The sequence below is a fragment of the Aphis gossypii genome, chromosome 3 (genome assembly GCF_020184175.1).
Source record: "Aphis gossypii isolate Hap1 chromosome 3, ASM2018417v2, whole genome shotgun sequence".
Taxonomy (NCBI): domain Eukaryota; kingdom Metazoa; phylum Arthropoda; class Insecta; order Hemiptera; family Aphididae; genus Aphis; species Aphis gossypii.
Window position 1 is genome coordinate 2,405,757 of NC_065532.1, and position 16,196 is coordinate 2,421,952.

At 26.4% G+C, this 16,196-nt stretch overlaps 1 protein-coding gene across 3 annotated transcripts; it reads left to right on the forward strand.

The window, feature by feature from the left end:
* The first annotated feature begins 1,106 nt into the window (after window positions 1-1,106).
* LOC114121230 (ubiquitin carboxyl-terminal hydrolase 7) lies at window positions 1,107-15,932 on the forward strand. 3 transcript variants are annotated; one of them, XM_050204924.1, is made up of 23 exons: window positions 1,111-1,659; window positions 2,939-3,064; window positions 3,753-3,937; window positions 4,046-4,261; window positions 6,330-6,473; window positions 6,561-6,746; window positions 6,810-6,890; window positions 6,974-7,064; window positions 7,178-7,370; window positions 9,135-9,288; window positions 9,354-9,551; window positions 9,658-9,879; window positions 9,952-10,243; window positions 10,315-10,439; window positions 10,515-10,603; window positions 10,671-10,838; window positions 10,901-11,066; window positions 11,126-11,265; window positions 11,336-11,431; window positions 11,505-11,639; window positions 11,704-11,770; window positions 11,830-11,920; window positions 15,034-15,932. In XM_050204924.1, exons 1-23 carry the CDS (start codon window positions 1,596-1,598, stop codon window positions 15,135-15,137), a joined length of 3,333 nt encoding a protein of 1,110 aa, XP_050060881.1. In that variant the 5' UTR covers window positions 1,111-1,595; the 3' UTR covers window positions 15,138-15,932. The 3 variants fall into 3 exon arrangements, 1 of the variants encoding a protein (XP_050060881.1); XR_007605386.1 differs by lacking the exon at window positions 15,034-15,932 and having other exon boundaries at window positions 1,107-1,659; window positions 9,354-9,555; window positions 9,665-9,879; window positions 11,505-11,770; XR_007605385.1 differs by lacking the exon at window positions 15,034-15,932 and having other exon boundaries at window positions 10,904-11,066; window positions 11,505-11,770.
* Window positions 15,933-16,196: the final 264 nt, after the last annotated feature.

The following is a 16,196-nucleotide window of genomic DNA, read 5'->3' on the forward strand; positions in this document are numbered from 1 at the left end:
ATTTTATTATTATCATCTGAAGTGTAAGTTGTAGTCTGACAGTACCTATGTCACTTTGACAAAGATATTTTACTAATAAAAACTTTTTGTTATTAAAATATGAATACTTACAACTTAAGACAAATTCAAAATAATTCTACCTGGCTTGCTAAACTAAACAAATGATTTTATCATTGTTTTAGTCTTTATAAGATATTTAAAATCACTTGATAATAAATAACATATCAATACAATGACATTGTGAAATGATTAATTACAATGTAGCTATAATATTTGAGTATTTGTGATCTTTCATATAAAAATAAGTTTTAATTATATATATTTATAATTATATTTTCATTAATTTATACAATGTATTCACTTGAAATTCACACGTCACAAAGAAAAAATTTTGGTACCAAATGTTATGCAATAGCCGCAATACATTAATTTATACCAGATAAATGTCTAAATTTTTAATCATCTTTTCAGATTTAAATTTTTCCTTTTGTTAGTGGGAGTATCGGTATTGAGTATTCAAGACAGATTTTTATTTTTTATTTATTTTTAATACCATTAGAAACATGATTAGTACAGTGCCCAGCTTATTGTTATGTTTCAATGGAGAACTGACTTTTTTAAGCCAGCTGTAATCTATGGGAAAAGACATCTGCGGACTTTACTACCAGAATTGTAATTGGTAAAATTAATGAATAACAGAATAAAGAAGACAGTACCCCTAAATTAAATTCAATCTATTGACATTTCTGAAATTTGATATAATGAGTAATAATACATTTGAATCATGAACTAAGATAATCTTAGTTCATGATTTGAATACGTTTCCTTATCACATTCAGATGTGCAACCAGTATTTTTTAATCATGATCGTGTGACCATCCCGTGTTAAGACCACCGTCAGATACAGTTAAATAGATAATAAAGGATAATATGAAATAGATAAAAATTATTATGCAGCTGGTACACAGAATTTGTCTATATTAGTATATTACATAATATAGTATATTATGATACTGAAAATCTTTTGTATATTTTGTAAATTCTATAACTTTATTATACATAATATCCTAAATCCTGATTCTTTATATTTTGTACAGGGGAACTAAAGGACAGGTACACCCACCGGCCATAGTACAACTCCGCCAGTCGTTATCACAGCCATTTTGGGATGCACTGCCCGATTCCTTTGCACCATCGGCGCGACTAACATGATGTGCGGCACGGTGTCGGTGCTTACGTACAGCCATCTTGTTTGTTATTCCGTTTCCGCAACGAATCCGTGTAACGTGAACGAACTAACGTCCGCTGCCGTCGTTACCGACGCGAAATTGGAACTGCATATCGCGGTGTCCGCGGTATTGAATGGTCTGTATTTTGGAGTCAATTGCTAACGCTCCACATCATCTGAAAAATTTTGTGTACAACATTCGACGCACGTGCCGTTGTGACTGACGGTCGTAGAAATTGGGCGTACACTGAGCAAGCCAGTCAAGTTCGTTTTGGCCGACAAAAATTCGGAACACAAGCGCACCGCTACGCCGTTTGGCAAACGGAACAAGAACAGAAAATCAAAAACGAATTCTTTGCCCCGTATTATGAACCACATGGTTGAACGGGACAGTCAGAATGACGTTCCAGAAGGAATGGACATCACAGAAAGTATGTAGTCGCAGCTGCTTTTCCAGTAGCTATCGTTATATTTTGTTTATTCACTTAGTTCGTTTTTCCGTTTCGCGTGCCCCCAATCACCTCAATGACATAACCTCCTATACTTATTTCGATTAGTGGACTAGATAGTGGAGTATTAAATATACCTAAATAATAAAATTGTCATTGCTAGTTTATGCTTCTGTTGTAAGATAACTGTGATGGCGGCACAACTGAGCAGTGCGGTTTTGTTACTAATTATGTTCCTATATACATAGTCAAAAGAATATTTTTTGTTGGGTTGGTGGTAAATTGATAACCTACCTGTCACAAATGATTTAAAATATTTGATTTTGTTTTGGTATAAACTAGGCTGTCATCATTATAATATTTCTGATTTCAGTTGTTTGTTATCAGTATTTTCTTGTTTTTATAATACCTAGGTACATCAAGTTTTTAACTGTTTCATTTTATACTGTAGTGTGATCAGTGATTAGTGATCATTGATCAACATTCTATAGAATATTGTTATGTCATTAAAGTCAATTCCATTGCACCTTGCATATTTGCTAACTTTCCTTTTTTATGAAAAAAAAATAACTATAATATATACTTGAATTTAGAAAAGTGTTTTAAAACATATTGGATTATTGAAAAATTTTCAATTAATTTTCATTAATTGTAAGAGTTTTAATCATATGTTCAATGAGAATGACTTATTTTTTTCTGTTATCATTGTGATAATTTTATTAAAGTAATATTAGTATATTTTTTTTTGTTCATGAATGAAAATATCACCTTAGTGAAAAAAAAACATTTTATGCTTGTATCATAATTTTAAATCTTTTAGGTTGTCTATATTAATAATATAGTGAGAATATAAGATTAAAATATAATTGAGTTTGATTTTATTTTAACAAGATGGGTAATTTTTTTTTTTTTAATGTATCTAGATCTTAATTATTTTGAACTAATTTTATATGCATTAATGGTTTTTTAGTTGATGATTTAAACTACTATACTAGTTAATACTAGTTTAGTAGGTATTATTAATACAAAATTAAAATCTACATTTTTTTTAAATAAAATATTCTATCTTTATTGAATGATTTAATATTAAGAATGTACATAATTGATGAGGCATTACTACTTTTATTAACATTCTTATTTTTAATAATTTGAAGTATGTATAGTTTATATTTTTATACTATTGTATATTAAGTGATAATTATTATAAAAAATAACATTGTTCCTAATTTGATAAGTATTTAATTTTTTTATTTATTTTTAGTGCTTACTAATGAAACACCTTTCGTGTATGGAAGTGGTCCAGAGATACCAAACATTAATGTTATTAATGATCTAGTAGGCGATCCCTCTGAATCAATACCCATAACAGATGTAGAGATGGAAGAAGGTAACTAATAACTAGTATTAATTATTTATTGATTTTTTTGTTAATTATTTCAAACCTTATTCAGTTAATTTTTTACTTAATTAAAACATTTTCTTAAATGACATAGGGTAGTGAAGTACCTAAAATTGTATCAGCTGTAAACTTTCATTTCTTTGATGATTAATAACTATACTCTGTTTCATATAAGAGTAACATATTATATCCATATTTTAGTTTTTTGAAACTACACCAATTGATTAAATCATTTTCATTGATTTTGTCATCATCCTATTTTTTGACAATTAGTTGAAGTCAATAAATTACTTTAATTCATAAATTTTGACAAAATCTAAGGTAGGCAGTTGATAGAATATTAAAGTGACGCAACTGATCTCAACACTTGGCACCTGTTTAGCCATATCCATTGCTGCCATTAAAGGTTAGGATAGCCCACTGGCTGAAGTTATTCTTATCATAAAATAATACTTATCATATTGTCCGTCCATTTGTATTTTAATATATTTATAATCTACTTTTCTATCAATTATATTTAAATAACTTTAACAATGTTTATTTTTCATGATTTTATTGTTCAGTTTAGTAATGTCTTGAATAAGATATTATTATTTATAAAATATAATTTACTATTGTAAATCTTAGTCAACTAGTATATTAAATCAACTTGCAATGATAACGATTTTATTTTTAGATAATGCACGACCAGAAGCAACTTTTAGATTTGAAATTGAAAATTTCAGTAAATCTAAGGAACAAAGACTATCACCTCCTTGTTATGTCCGTGATCTTCCATGGAAAATAATGATAATGCATAGAGTAAGCCAAGATAATCGATCTGCTAAACCTGCTCAACCTTCTGTTGGTTTTTTCCTTCAAGTATGTATTTTTTTTATCATATTAATAACATTCAGTATTATTGATCTTTATTTATTATAATTATAGTTATTACCACAAAAACCATAATCACTTTTATTTTTTAATTAGTGTAATGGTGATTCAGAAAATACTTCCTGGAGCGTTAATGCAAGTGCTGAACTTCGAGTTATATCACAAAAAGAGGGTATCTCCAATGTTGAACGTAAAATCCAACATTTGTTTTACCCTAAAGAGAATGATTGGGGATTTAGTTTTTTCATGTCTTGGGAAGACATAATTGACGAAGCCAAAGGATTTATTAAAAATGATACAGTTATATTTGAAGTGAGTTTCATTTTATGATTATTTACATATTTGATGGAATATTTCACTATTGCATTTAATTATATTAATTAAATGTTGTTTTTTATAACTTATAGAATTAAATTGGTACCATACAATTTTAAAAAATCTTTCCATTTTAAAATATACATTTCTATGATATAGTATGATTTAGAAAAAATGAATCTGGGGATCATTGGACATAATAAATATTCATTTAAAAATGATCAACATTTTTTATTTTTGTGGATAAATATTTTGGGCGATTGCATTAAACTGACATTTTAGTTCTAGTTTTATAACTGATTTATTCTTAAAATTCGGTTATCCACATTAGTAAATTTCTTAAAAATTTTAGGGGTATTATTTATTATTTGATTTAAGTTGGCTGTAAAATACATCTTACTACAGTCAGGCCACCGACAGAATGCTTCTGGGCTGCAACCAAAATTTGTCCATTATTGTGCATTTCCACCTCTATACCCTCCAAAACACTGACCGCCGTTAGCACACACTACCAACACCATCGCTGCTTTGCGGCGTTTAGGTGGTAGAGTGGTAGAAATTTGGGTATGAAACCACGAAGCTCAATCATTTGTATGCGTTGAAAGAGTAGCGTTCTCTCGGTGGTCTGAGTATAAACTTGTACTTTTCACAAATAATAGATAAAAAATCACTAACTAGGATGATGAACTCCCATTTCGAAATTTAATTGTTTATTAGCTGCTTCTACTCAATTTTATTGTTAGTCCTATCCAGTGGCAGTTTTTAGGGGGGGGGTTGATTGCCCAGAGGTAGGGGTTAACCTAACCTAACTCCTGGGCGATTTTTTTGTATTATGTATTAATTTAACCCGTACATTAAAACCTAGAGAGTCATTTTTATTGAGGGGTGGGGGTTGACATTTTGACTACCCCCCCCCTCCCCTTGAGGTTAGATAAAAACCGCCACTGGTTCTAACTTGACCATTCAAAACTCATAGGAGTAAATTCCAAATGTGTGGTGGAAGTTATACTGTCCAACAACCTCTTCCATTTCTATTAACCCTTCCAACATTTATCCTCAAACCAGTTAAATTAAGGTTATAAACAGGGCTCGGATTTTATAGCAATAAAAATTACTAAAATACGCGCTATAATATGCCCTTTAAAATCTTAAAATAAACGATATAATAATATGCCCTAAAAACACAATTAAATAGCAAAAATAAAAATAAATTTTGTTCATAAATTAAAAAACTTATATTTATAAATTAATACATTAAATTTTTTTTTTTTTAAATATTATATAATATTACTTGAATTTGTTGATTCATAGTTTCATACCATACAATATAAATTAGTTTTATGATAATACGAAATAAAAATTATATTAATTTAGCAAATTAGCCAAAAATGACACCAACACTTCAAAAATAGCACTAAAAGCTAAAAATTCTTTAAATATGCATAAAATAGCAAAATAAAATTTCATATTTGATGTCTGTGGTGCACAAAACAAATTTATAGCTTACTCTGCTATTTTTATCTGTATCCAATAAGTTCTATAAAATCCAAGCCCTGGTAATAAACATTCTAATAAATTATCTCCTAATTATTCTATAATGACATCTAATTCTTCAATTAGAATATATGTAAGCGCTATGACCATTTTTGTAAATATTTCAAAATCAAAATCATTTTTATACTTTAAACCTTCATCCCTTTTGTTCATGTTTTTAAAAAAAAAATTTTATTGATGTCCAATGACTACATCCATTTGTCCCTATCCGGATAAAGTATACAGGACGCTTAGTTACTAATTTTTACTTTTTAGATTTTGTGTATTGTGTTTAATTTTCTGTCACTTAAAACATATTAATGTATACCAATTACTACAATATTATGTGATATATATAATTGTTTTTTGTTTAATATTTATTGATTTTATGGCAGGCAATATATTACTAAAATAATAGTTTATATTTAATAATGTTAATCCCCTCCTAAATGTATATAATTTATTGATCTTATTTTATTTTTTTTTATTCATCTCTGCAGAAAAATATATTGATAATAATAAATTACCTTAGGTATCTGTAACAGCTGATGCACCGCATGGTGTAAGTTGGGATTCTAAAAAACATACTGGATATGTAGGTCTGAAAAATCAAGGTGCCACATGCTATATGAACTCACTTTTACAAGCATTATATTTCACTAATCAACTACGCAAAGTAATTATAATAATCTTCAACATTATAAATATTTAATAATATCTGTCATTTTTACTGATGTACTTTATCACAATTATGATTTTTTAGGCTGTATATAAAATGCCTACTGAAAGTGATGATAGCAATAAAAGTGTTGCATTAGCATTACAAAGAGTATTCCACGAGCTTCAATTTTATGATAAACCTGTCGGTACAAAAAAATTAACAAAAAGTTTTGGATGGGAAACACTTGATTCATTTATGCAACATGATGTTCAAGAATTTTTAAGAGTTGTATGTATAACATTTTAGATTAAAATTATACCAAATATCTATTTATCTATCTTTTTATTTAAGTTGCTCGATAAATTGGAAAATAAAATGAAAGGCACGTGTGTTGAGGGAACTATACCTAAGTTATTCGAGGGTAAAATGATTGTAAGTTATATTTTCTATTATATTAATTTTTCTCTACATTTATTATATATTTAACAAAAATATTTTTGTTATATTTATTTCAGTCGTATATAAATTGTAAAAATGTAGATTATTCTTCAAAACGAACCGAGACATTTTATGACATTCAACTTAATATAAAAGGGAAAAAAAACAGTAAGTTATCCAACATTATTTCTTCTTAAACCTACTTCACATGTTAAGTTTATTTGTTTTAATCAAGGTTTAAACTTAGTATATACTAATTAATGTATTTTTTATTCTTAAAGTTTATGAGTCTTTCAAAGATTATATTCAAGTTGAGATACTGGATGGTGATAACAGATACGATGCTGGAGAGTATGGTTTACAAGATGCTGAAAAGGGCGTTATATTTGCATCATTTCCTCCAGTTTTTTATTTACACCTTATGCGATTCCAATATGATCCAGTTACAGATAGTTCTGTTAAATTCAATGATAGGTAAATATTACATTGTTATTTATGTTTTTGATTCTGAGCTGAGTATTAAATGTATTGATTTAATCATGATACATTTGTATGTGTTGATGAGTTGACACGATAAGTTGTTTTCAATAATGGGAAGTGGTCTTTAATGTCAAATTGGGTATACTTTGTAATTTTAGAGAAGTTAAGTTTAAAATTTCCAGTTCTTATTTTTATAATTTAGAAAATTAAGAAAAATTGGAATTTTTACACAAATCAAATTTTTGACTATATCAATTTTGTTTTTTTGATGTGACTCAAAAATAAATAATCATAGATACTTGACATTGTCATCAAATTGTTTTTATTATCGTTTTTATTTATAAAATAAATGTCAACTATTTTTATGTTATCTATAAACATAAAAATATTTCAGCCTTTTTTTATAAATGTTGATAAAAAATTATTCACCCGGTCAAAACTTATGATAATTTAAGGTACTAGTCCAATGTGTGACATACACATGCATTTTCTGTCCTATATGACTCTTAAATAGCTATTCTTTCTATTTATCCTTGTCGTACAAGAATTCATAATAGTTTATGTAAAAAGCGTCTTTCATGTCTAATAAAAATGTATCAAATATAATTTGCTTGTTTAAGATGAAGGACTATACCACTCTTCTTTCAGTTGTTTATGTAATAATGAAGATGTGCTATCTACTTTTATTCCATATCGCTTTTTCAGTATTTTCCACAAATATTCTATTTTTTGGGTTTTGGTATTTGTATCAGAATCAATAATTTTTTGTCTAAATCAAATTATTTCCTTAACAGTCTATGATAATATTAAATTATAATGATATTTAAGTGCAGAATACTACTTAAAATAAATTATCTTGATTATTAAAAAATGAAGGAACATAAGAAAACTTAAATATGATTTAATTTGTAAAAAATTCAAATAAATTTTATTGTATAAATTACTAATATATATTTAAAGGTAATAATAACTATTAAATATTCAGTGTAGGTCAGTAGTTATTTGAAGGCCAAGGGGTATAAATCTTGTCAAAATCACAAACAATTACAAATTATTATAAATTCAAAAAAAAATCTTATTGGTATTTCAGTTTTAAAAATATTACACAAAATTTATAAATAGTTAATACTGAAACCTAAAAATCTAAAAATTGTATACTGATAATTATTTTGTATAAACATTTCAAGTTCTCAATTTGTACAAAAAAAATATTTATTTGAACAATGAATAACAATATTTTAATAATTATGTTATAAAACATTATTTATGGAACTTTAAACTTATGTATTTTATATTATTATGAATTTTGTTATAAGTAACTAGGAGATGGTGTAACCCCCAGTGTTACCAGTGTTTATTTTAAAATATTATTTATTTGTAGGAACTATTTTTACTATTTGACGGTATTTACAGAAAAATGTTATTAAATTTAATGTCATAAAAATTGATATAATATGATATTAATATGTTTAATTATAATCACTAGTTACTAAAAGTATAATAAATACAATATTTTTATATCAACCCATTAAAAAGTAAAATAAATGACTGTATAGCTAAAGCTATATCAAAAAAATAAATTGCTTGGTGATATATTATTATACTGATATACTATTTCTGCTCTGAATTGTTTTTCTATATAGTGACATACCGTTGAATTCAAATCAAACACATTTTTGTACAGAAAATATATACATACTTGCCCACTTTTTTTAAAATAATTATGTTATATTGTTAATTCAAACTTTTTTGTTCTAGATTTGAATTTTATGATAAAATTAATTTAGATCAGTATTTAAAAACAAAAGAAGAAACTCCAGCTGATTACATATTGCATGCAGTTCTTGTTCATAGTGGCGATAATCATGGTGGACATTATGTTGTTTTCATTAATCCTAAAGGAGATGGAAAAGTAGATTTGCAATAATATTTTTAATTATATTACAAAATAATATGTATTCTTTATTTTTTCATCAGTGGTGTAAATTTGATGATGATGTTGTCTCAAGATGCCCTAAAGAAGAAGCAATAGAACACAATTTTGGGGGAAATGATGGAGACGAGAATATGATGCCGATAAAGCAATGTACAAATGCATACATGTTGGTGTATATACGTGATTCTGAACTAAAAAATGTACTTCAGGAAGTTACAATTAATGACATACCAAAAGAGGTTAGTAAATGTATTATTTTAAGATTATCTAATGTAAATTAGTTAATGGATCTAATATAATATGCTATATTTAGGGTATTATGTTGATGATTTTGTATGTGTTTAGTTGGTAGAACGATTACAAGATGAAAAACGTATTGAAACAATTAGAAGAAAAGAGCGAAATGATTTACATATATACACCAATATACAAGTTTTTTTGGAGGATTGTTTTGATAGTTATTTGGGAATAGACTTATTTGATTTAGAACAACCCACATTCAGAACAGTTAAAGTAAAAAAAAATAATAATTTAGAAGAAGTACATCAATTGTTGGCAGAAACTTTTGTAAGTAAATTAAAAATATATTTCAATTGATGTATATAAAAACTTGAAACTTTATGTTTTTATTCCTATTAGAAATACCAATCAAATCAAATTAGAATTTGGCCTCTTATTGCTAGTAAACATGATTCATTGAGACCTTTGTATCTTGATGGAGAAGCAAATGCTTTAAAAACTATTCAAGACTTACATGATAGTTCATCAACTACTTGGAATATTTGGTTAGAGTTAGTCGAGCCAGGTGTTAGTTCATTGATACCTTTTGATAAAAATAAAATGTCCCTGATTTTTTTCAAATTGTTTATACCAGAAGAAAGGCTGTTAGTTTATTGTGGTTACTATTTTGCAAACTATGAAGCACCTATAGGTAAACAATTTATATACATATATTTATGTAAATAAAAATAATTATAATAAAATAATTTTTTTTTATTAAAGGTTCTCTTGTTAACATCATGAACAAAAGAGCTGGTTTTGATGAAGATACAAAACTTGCAATTTATAAAGAAACTAATAAAAATGAAATAGAAAAAATAACTAAACTTGATGATCCACTTTGTGAAGTATGAATTTAAGTTTTACATTATTTTTTAAAATGTATATGTTTTAACAAATATTGCTATTACTTTTATATAAAGATAATACAGTCGTCAACCTATGGAGAGATATTAATCTATCAAAAAGAAGAACTTATAAAAACTTATCCTTGTGTTATGGATCATTTTAAGTAAGTTAAATTAATGATTAAATAATAATAATAACAACATTAAATGATAATTTTATTGTTCATTTAGAAATATTTGTTCCCAAGTGTATATAACATTCTGTGATAAAGTTATTGCTAATGATCCTGGATTTACTTTGGGATTACCAATGTGGATGTTGTACCATGATATGTTACAAGCAGTTGCTGAAAGAGTATCTGTTGATCAACGCAAATTACAGATTTATTTCAGTGTTAAGTATGTGCATATCAATAATGATATTCAAATATTCCTCCCCTACTTCAAATATCTTATTTCAGTAGCAGTCAAAAGGAATCTCCTGGTGAACCAATTAAAAATTCTTATAATGGACCAATTCGAGACCTCATAACAAATAACAGTTATGGAAAACGGTATCCTAAAAAATTTTTTTATCAAGAAATGCACATGTCAGTTGATGAATTAGAAAGCAAGAAGCCTGTTAAAGTAAGTTAAACATTTATTGAATGAGTCTTTTTATATTTATTTTTTAATTTATCTTGTAGATCATTTGGTGTGGCCCCAAATTAAAAGACGAAAAGGAAATAATTTTGTATCTTAATAAAAATGATACCACATGTACTCATTTTTACGATGTACTGCATGACAGTGTAGAATTATCACCTGAAGGATCTGGAAAATTTAGGTAATGTTTTTGAAAAACTTAATATTACTTTTCTTAGTATTGTAAATTAAATAAATAATGAACATTTTAGAACACTAGAAATTATGTCAAATAAAATAAGTAAATGGTTCAATCCTGGAGTGAAAATGCCAGACATAGCTACAGTTTTCCCAGCAAAATACTATAGGTAAATTATAAAATTAATAAATTAAATTTTTGTGTGATTAATTTATTTTATTTATTTATATTTTTGTATACAGAGTAGAAGAAGTACCAAAAGATGAATTGGAACTTGCTGAAAATGAATTATTAGTTCCTGTTAATCATTTTTCAAAAGAAGTTTATTCAACATTTGGTACTCCTTTTCTTATTAAAATTATACATGTAAGTGAAGAGCCTAATATAATTGAATTATCTATATAGTAAATAAATTCATTTGATATGTTACAATTTAGGAAGAACTTTAGCAGATGTAAAAGAGCGAATTGTTAACAAGACTGGTATTCCAGACAAAGAGCTGGAAAAAGTGAGTAAATGTTATTTAATTTTTCAAAATTGTATTCTAATTCAAATTTTAAATTTTAGTATAAATTTGCAATTTGCCAAGGAGTCAGAGCAACTTTTATTCCCGATACTCATATAATGAGCTTACAAGATTTTAAAGCAACTCCTACCTGTAAGTTTTTCAAAACTATTTATAGTATGAGTAAGGTGGGATATAGAAGGATTATAACTAATTAATCATCCTGCAGCGACCGTATTACAGTACGGTCCACGAAAACGTGCTGGTGACCGCTGCGCTCCTCGTGGCGATTTCTCTGAAAGCCAGTGTACCTCAACATATGATCCGTGCCAACTGCTGGTGTTGCAGCCGGCGCGGCTGCAATACCGGTGAGGCAACCAAATATAATAGTTTACCAACCACCGACGCAAAATTGCCACGAGGCGCGCAGCGGTCACCCGCACGTTTTCGTGGACCGTACTGTAAATAGAAATAATTTTAAGTCTCCAAGAATATTATCGAATGGTTATCATTGGTTATCAAACCTTGTTTGTTATAATATATAAGCAACTTTTAATGAAAGCTTAAAACTTATTGACTGATATTTACAATGTAGGTCCATTATCCCAATTTCTGTTTTCCCTCATTCAGACACTCATACTGATGGTTTACTGTATTCGTAAACTGACTTTTATCTTATTGAGACATGATTCTTCTCTGACTGTACTTTTATAATTTCTGAAAAGAAAAAATATATTAGTTTTATAATATTTTTTTTTTTTTTTTGGTGACGTTTTAAGGAGGAAAATTGTTCCAATATTCAATTTTGATGATAGTTTTTGAACTAACTTGATTTAGATTGTACTATGGAAAATTCCCATTACCTTATCTAAGTAATTGGAAAGAACTAACAAAAATGCAATTAAATATGATATTTACACAGCATAAATTATTGACAAAATCAATATTGTTTTCTAAATGTTTCATGTTCTTTAAACTTATAAAATACATTTTTTCTCTGTTAATAAGTTTTAAAATTGTTTACAAAATCTGGATTTTTTTTATAAATATTTTCTGTTAATTATACATTTTGACATAATAAAATATTTCTTCTTTGTCACTCATTCAAAAGCAACACTGCCATCAAAATCTCTCCATTTCTATTTGATTGCTGTTTGTAAAGTTGCATTCTGTTATATCTTTGCTAAATCCTTAGTAATAATGTCAATAAAAAATTATAGATTTATATATTGGTTATTTAATAAGTTAACTATGTTAATAAAATGTTGTTAAATATTATAGATAGAGATAATAAATAAATAAGTGTATAGTAATAAGTGACATAGATAATATCAGCTGTTAAACTTAATACAATATTTTAGTCACAGAGTAAGATATATCTTAGTATATTTAGTGGCAACTGCCAACCCACCCTAATTAAACAATAAATTATATGTAGGGCCCGGAACTTAATGCATTTGCATCTTTTTTTCTAATACTCACATTTAATGCTCGTCTATACAGAAATGTGATTCATTAAGTATAGAATTAAATGGTACAATTTTTATTTTGCATTTTTAGGGAATTTTATGCTTTACGGTCATTTTTTAGTATTTTTGGTGCATTTTGTTCATTTTTGTACCTTTTTTTACATATATTTGCATTTTTTCTTGTTAAAAGTTACATTTTAATGTAACACATGCAGTTTCCATTAACTTGTCGATTATCAAAATTCATTATTTTTTTATTTTTTTTGTCGCGATCTACGATTATTTAATAATCTGTAGTATTTTTTAATATATAATTTTATTTAGTTAAATAAAAATTATTTTAATATTTTAATTTTTGTATCAAAACAATATATATTATCAATTTTTACAGTAAAATATACATTTTTAATATCATTTTTTCGTGTCATTTTATGCATTTTTTTATATATTTTTAGATCATCAAGTTCCAGGCCCTAATTATATGTATCAAAATAAAATTTAGTACAAAATTTTAATATAATATAATTTATTCTATGCTGACAAATCATCTCTGTTCAGAATCTTTTTTTGTTTCCAATGATAACTATCATTATATTCAAATTTAATTAATCTATTATAGATTATGTCTCAGAGGTCCATTCGATACCTACTGTTCAGCAAAGCGTTAACCACTTGCTTATCTCTTTTCTATTTGTAATGTATCAACTTTCAATTTATTTTAAATTGTTTTATCACATTATCAATCATTACTTTAAAACATACTTTTATTCTGATTAATTTTTATGAAAAATTTTATATTATACTCTATTCAGAATAACCTTGCCTCACTTAACCGACGAAAACTCGTCTGGTCCGCTCATGTTTGTTGCTACAAGAGTGTTGATGACAGCTAACTCCCAATCACATTGCTCCTGACACTCGTGAGAGGGGGGGGGTCGACTGCTGGCGGCTCAGTTGCTTGCGCAAAATTGGACAAGGTTATTCTAAATAAAGTATAGACTTAAATAGTCAATTTAGTAGAAGAACTCCCAAAAAAATTGTTAAAATATTGATTTTACATACCTTAAGGTAATGTTTCTTAACCTATGGGTCACGGCACAAAATTGGGTCGCAACTGGCAACCCATACATAAATATATGAATATAATTATAGTCGTAAATTTTATGAATGCTTAATTATGTTTTATTTGATACCTCTACGTATAAAAATAATGTGAAGTCTAACTAGTATTGTAGAATATACTAATGAAGATAAAAATTGCTTATTATTAATTTTATTTTATCACTTTTTTTTTTTAGTATGGGGCCCCCCAGGTTAGGTTGCATAACCAACAATCCGTAATTTGTTGGTCGCCATTATAAATAGGTCGAGAAACACTTTCCATAAGGTCTTTATTGTATTTGCATTAATCCAACCATTAGTATTATTCATTTAAAAATAATTGTATTGAATAATATTTTATTCTTATTTATTAAAAATGTTAAAAATTAATTAAAATCCCACTTACCTTTTTTATTACACATTACATTTATTCTAAGTTATTTTCAATATCTGAAGCAATTTTTTGTGCAACCACCAACGCCATTTTCAACATAATAATATAATTTGGTTTGATTATGTAATCGATTTAGTTTTTAGTATTTTGTATATTTGATTTAAAGTCAATTATTATTATTTCATATAAATATGAAACCTGATGATTGTTTTTCATCAAGTTGTAAGACTTATCTTTTTTACATTCAAAAGTTAATATCTTGATAAAAATTTATTAATTATAAGAAATTTTATGAATTTCAGCTCAAGGACAAGGCCAGCGACCTTGGTTAGGCATGGAACATGCAAATAAGTCTAAACGCACACGATTAAATTATTTAGAAAAAGCTATTAAAATCTATAACTGAAAGTTTATTTATACACATGTATCTTAAATAATTTTTAAATTAAATACTGTGTGTGATAGTAATGTCAAATTGATATACTGGTGATAAACCTTTTTACCTATGTGTGTTTTTGCGTATGATTAAAATTGCTATTCTATTTTATGTATAATTCTGCTTGATTTTAAAACAACTTTTAAATGTTTTAAAGGGTACTTATTATATTTTTATTTTTTATTCTACTGATCATAGTACTGTATAAATATTACTATATTCATATTAAATATTAAATATATATATATTATATTTACAAAATCAATTTTACTGTAAAGTATTTATAAAAACTTCAGACAGACATTCGAAAAAATAATCAATGTTGCTAATTTTATTATAAAATATTAATATGTGTATATGTTTAATAACAGTCCTTAACATACTCAGTAAATGTGTTTAAGTGACAGATTTACATCAAGACTATTCAGTTGTCCTATACTACTATCTTTGCAAAATAAGTATTGATTTAATTTCTATGTTATTAGTATTTTGATATTTATTTTTAAACTGGATTTTAAAAATAATTCATCTTAACATATATTTTAAATAGTTGACAATAAACATTGTCTTTAAACATATAATTTAAATTAATATAGTGCCGCTACCATTAAGATGTAAATCCGTTACTGTTAGGTATAACATTTTTTATTAATTTTCACTAATTAGACCTACTTATTACATCATTTTAAAATATAGAATCAGAATGTTTGTTTATTTTTTAAAAGGCAATGTAATTGTGTAAATAAATTCAATTATTTGTTTTTATATATGTATATTTTTTTTTTTTGTTCATTTTTTTTTTTAAAAATTATATTAGTGATATTACTAACAAAATTACATTTAGAATTAAAACGACAAATCATTGTTAGCCAACAGAATTTGTTTTTATTTCTCATCGTTTCCAGTAATAATTTCAAATGTTTTAATGTATACTAGCTTAATAATCAAAAATAAACAATTAAAATGTTTATTTAAAATATAATTATTGCATACATTTTAAAACTCAAAATTTAATGTTGTGCATTAGCC

Coding starts and splice junctions, on each gene's coding strand:
- LOC114121230 (XM_050204924.1), top strand. CDS start 1,596: ATGAACCACATGGTTGAACGGGACAGTCAGAATGACGTTCCAGAAGGA. Junction 9,289..9,353: donor ATCCTAAAGGAGATGGAAAA/GTAGATTTGCAA, acceptor TTTTTTCATCAG/TGGTGTAAATTTGATGATGA. Junction 11,771..11,829: donor CAGACAAAGAGCTGGAAAAA/GTGAGTAAATGT, acceptor TTTAAATTTTAG/TATAAATTTGCAATTTGCCA.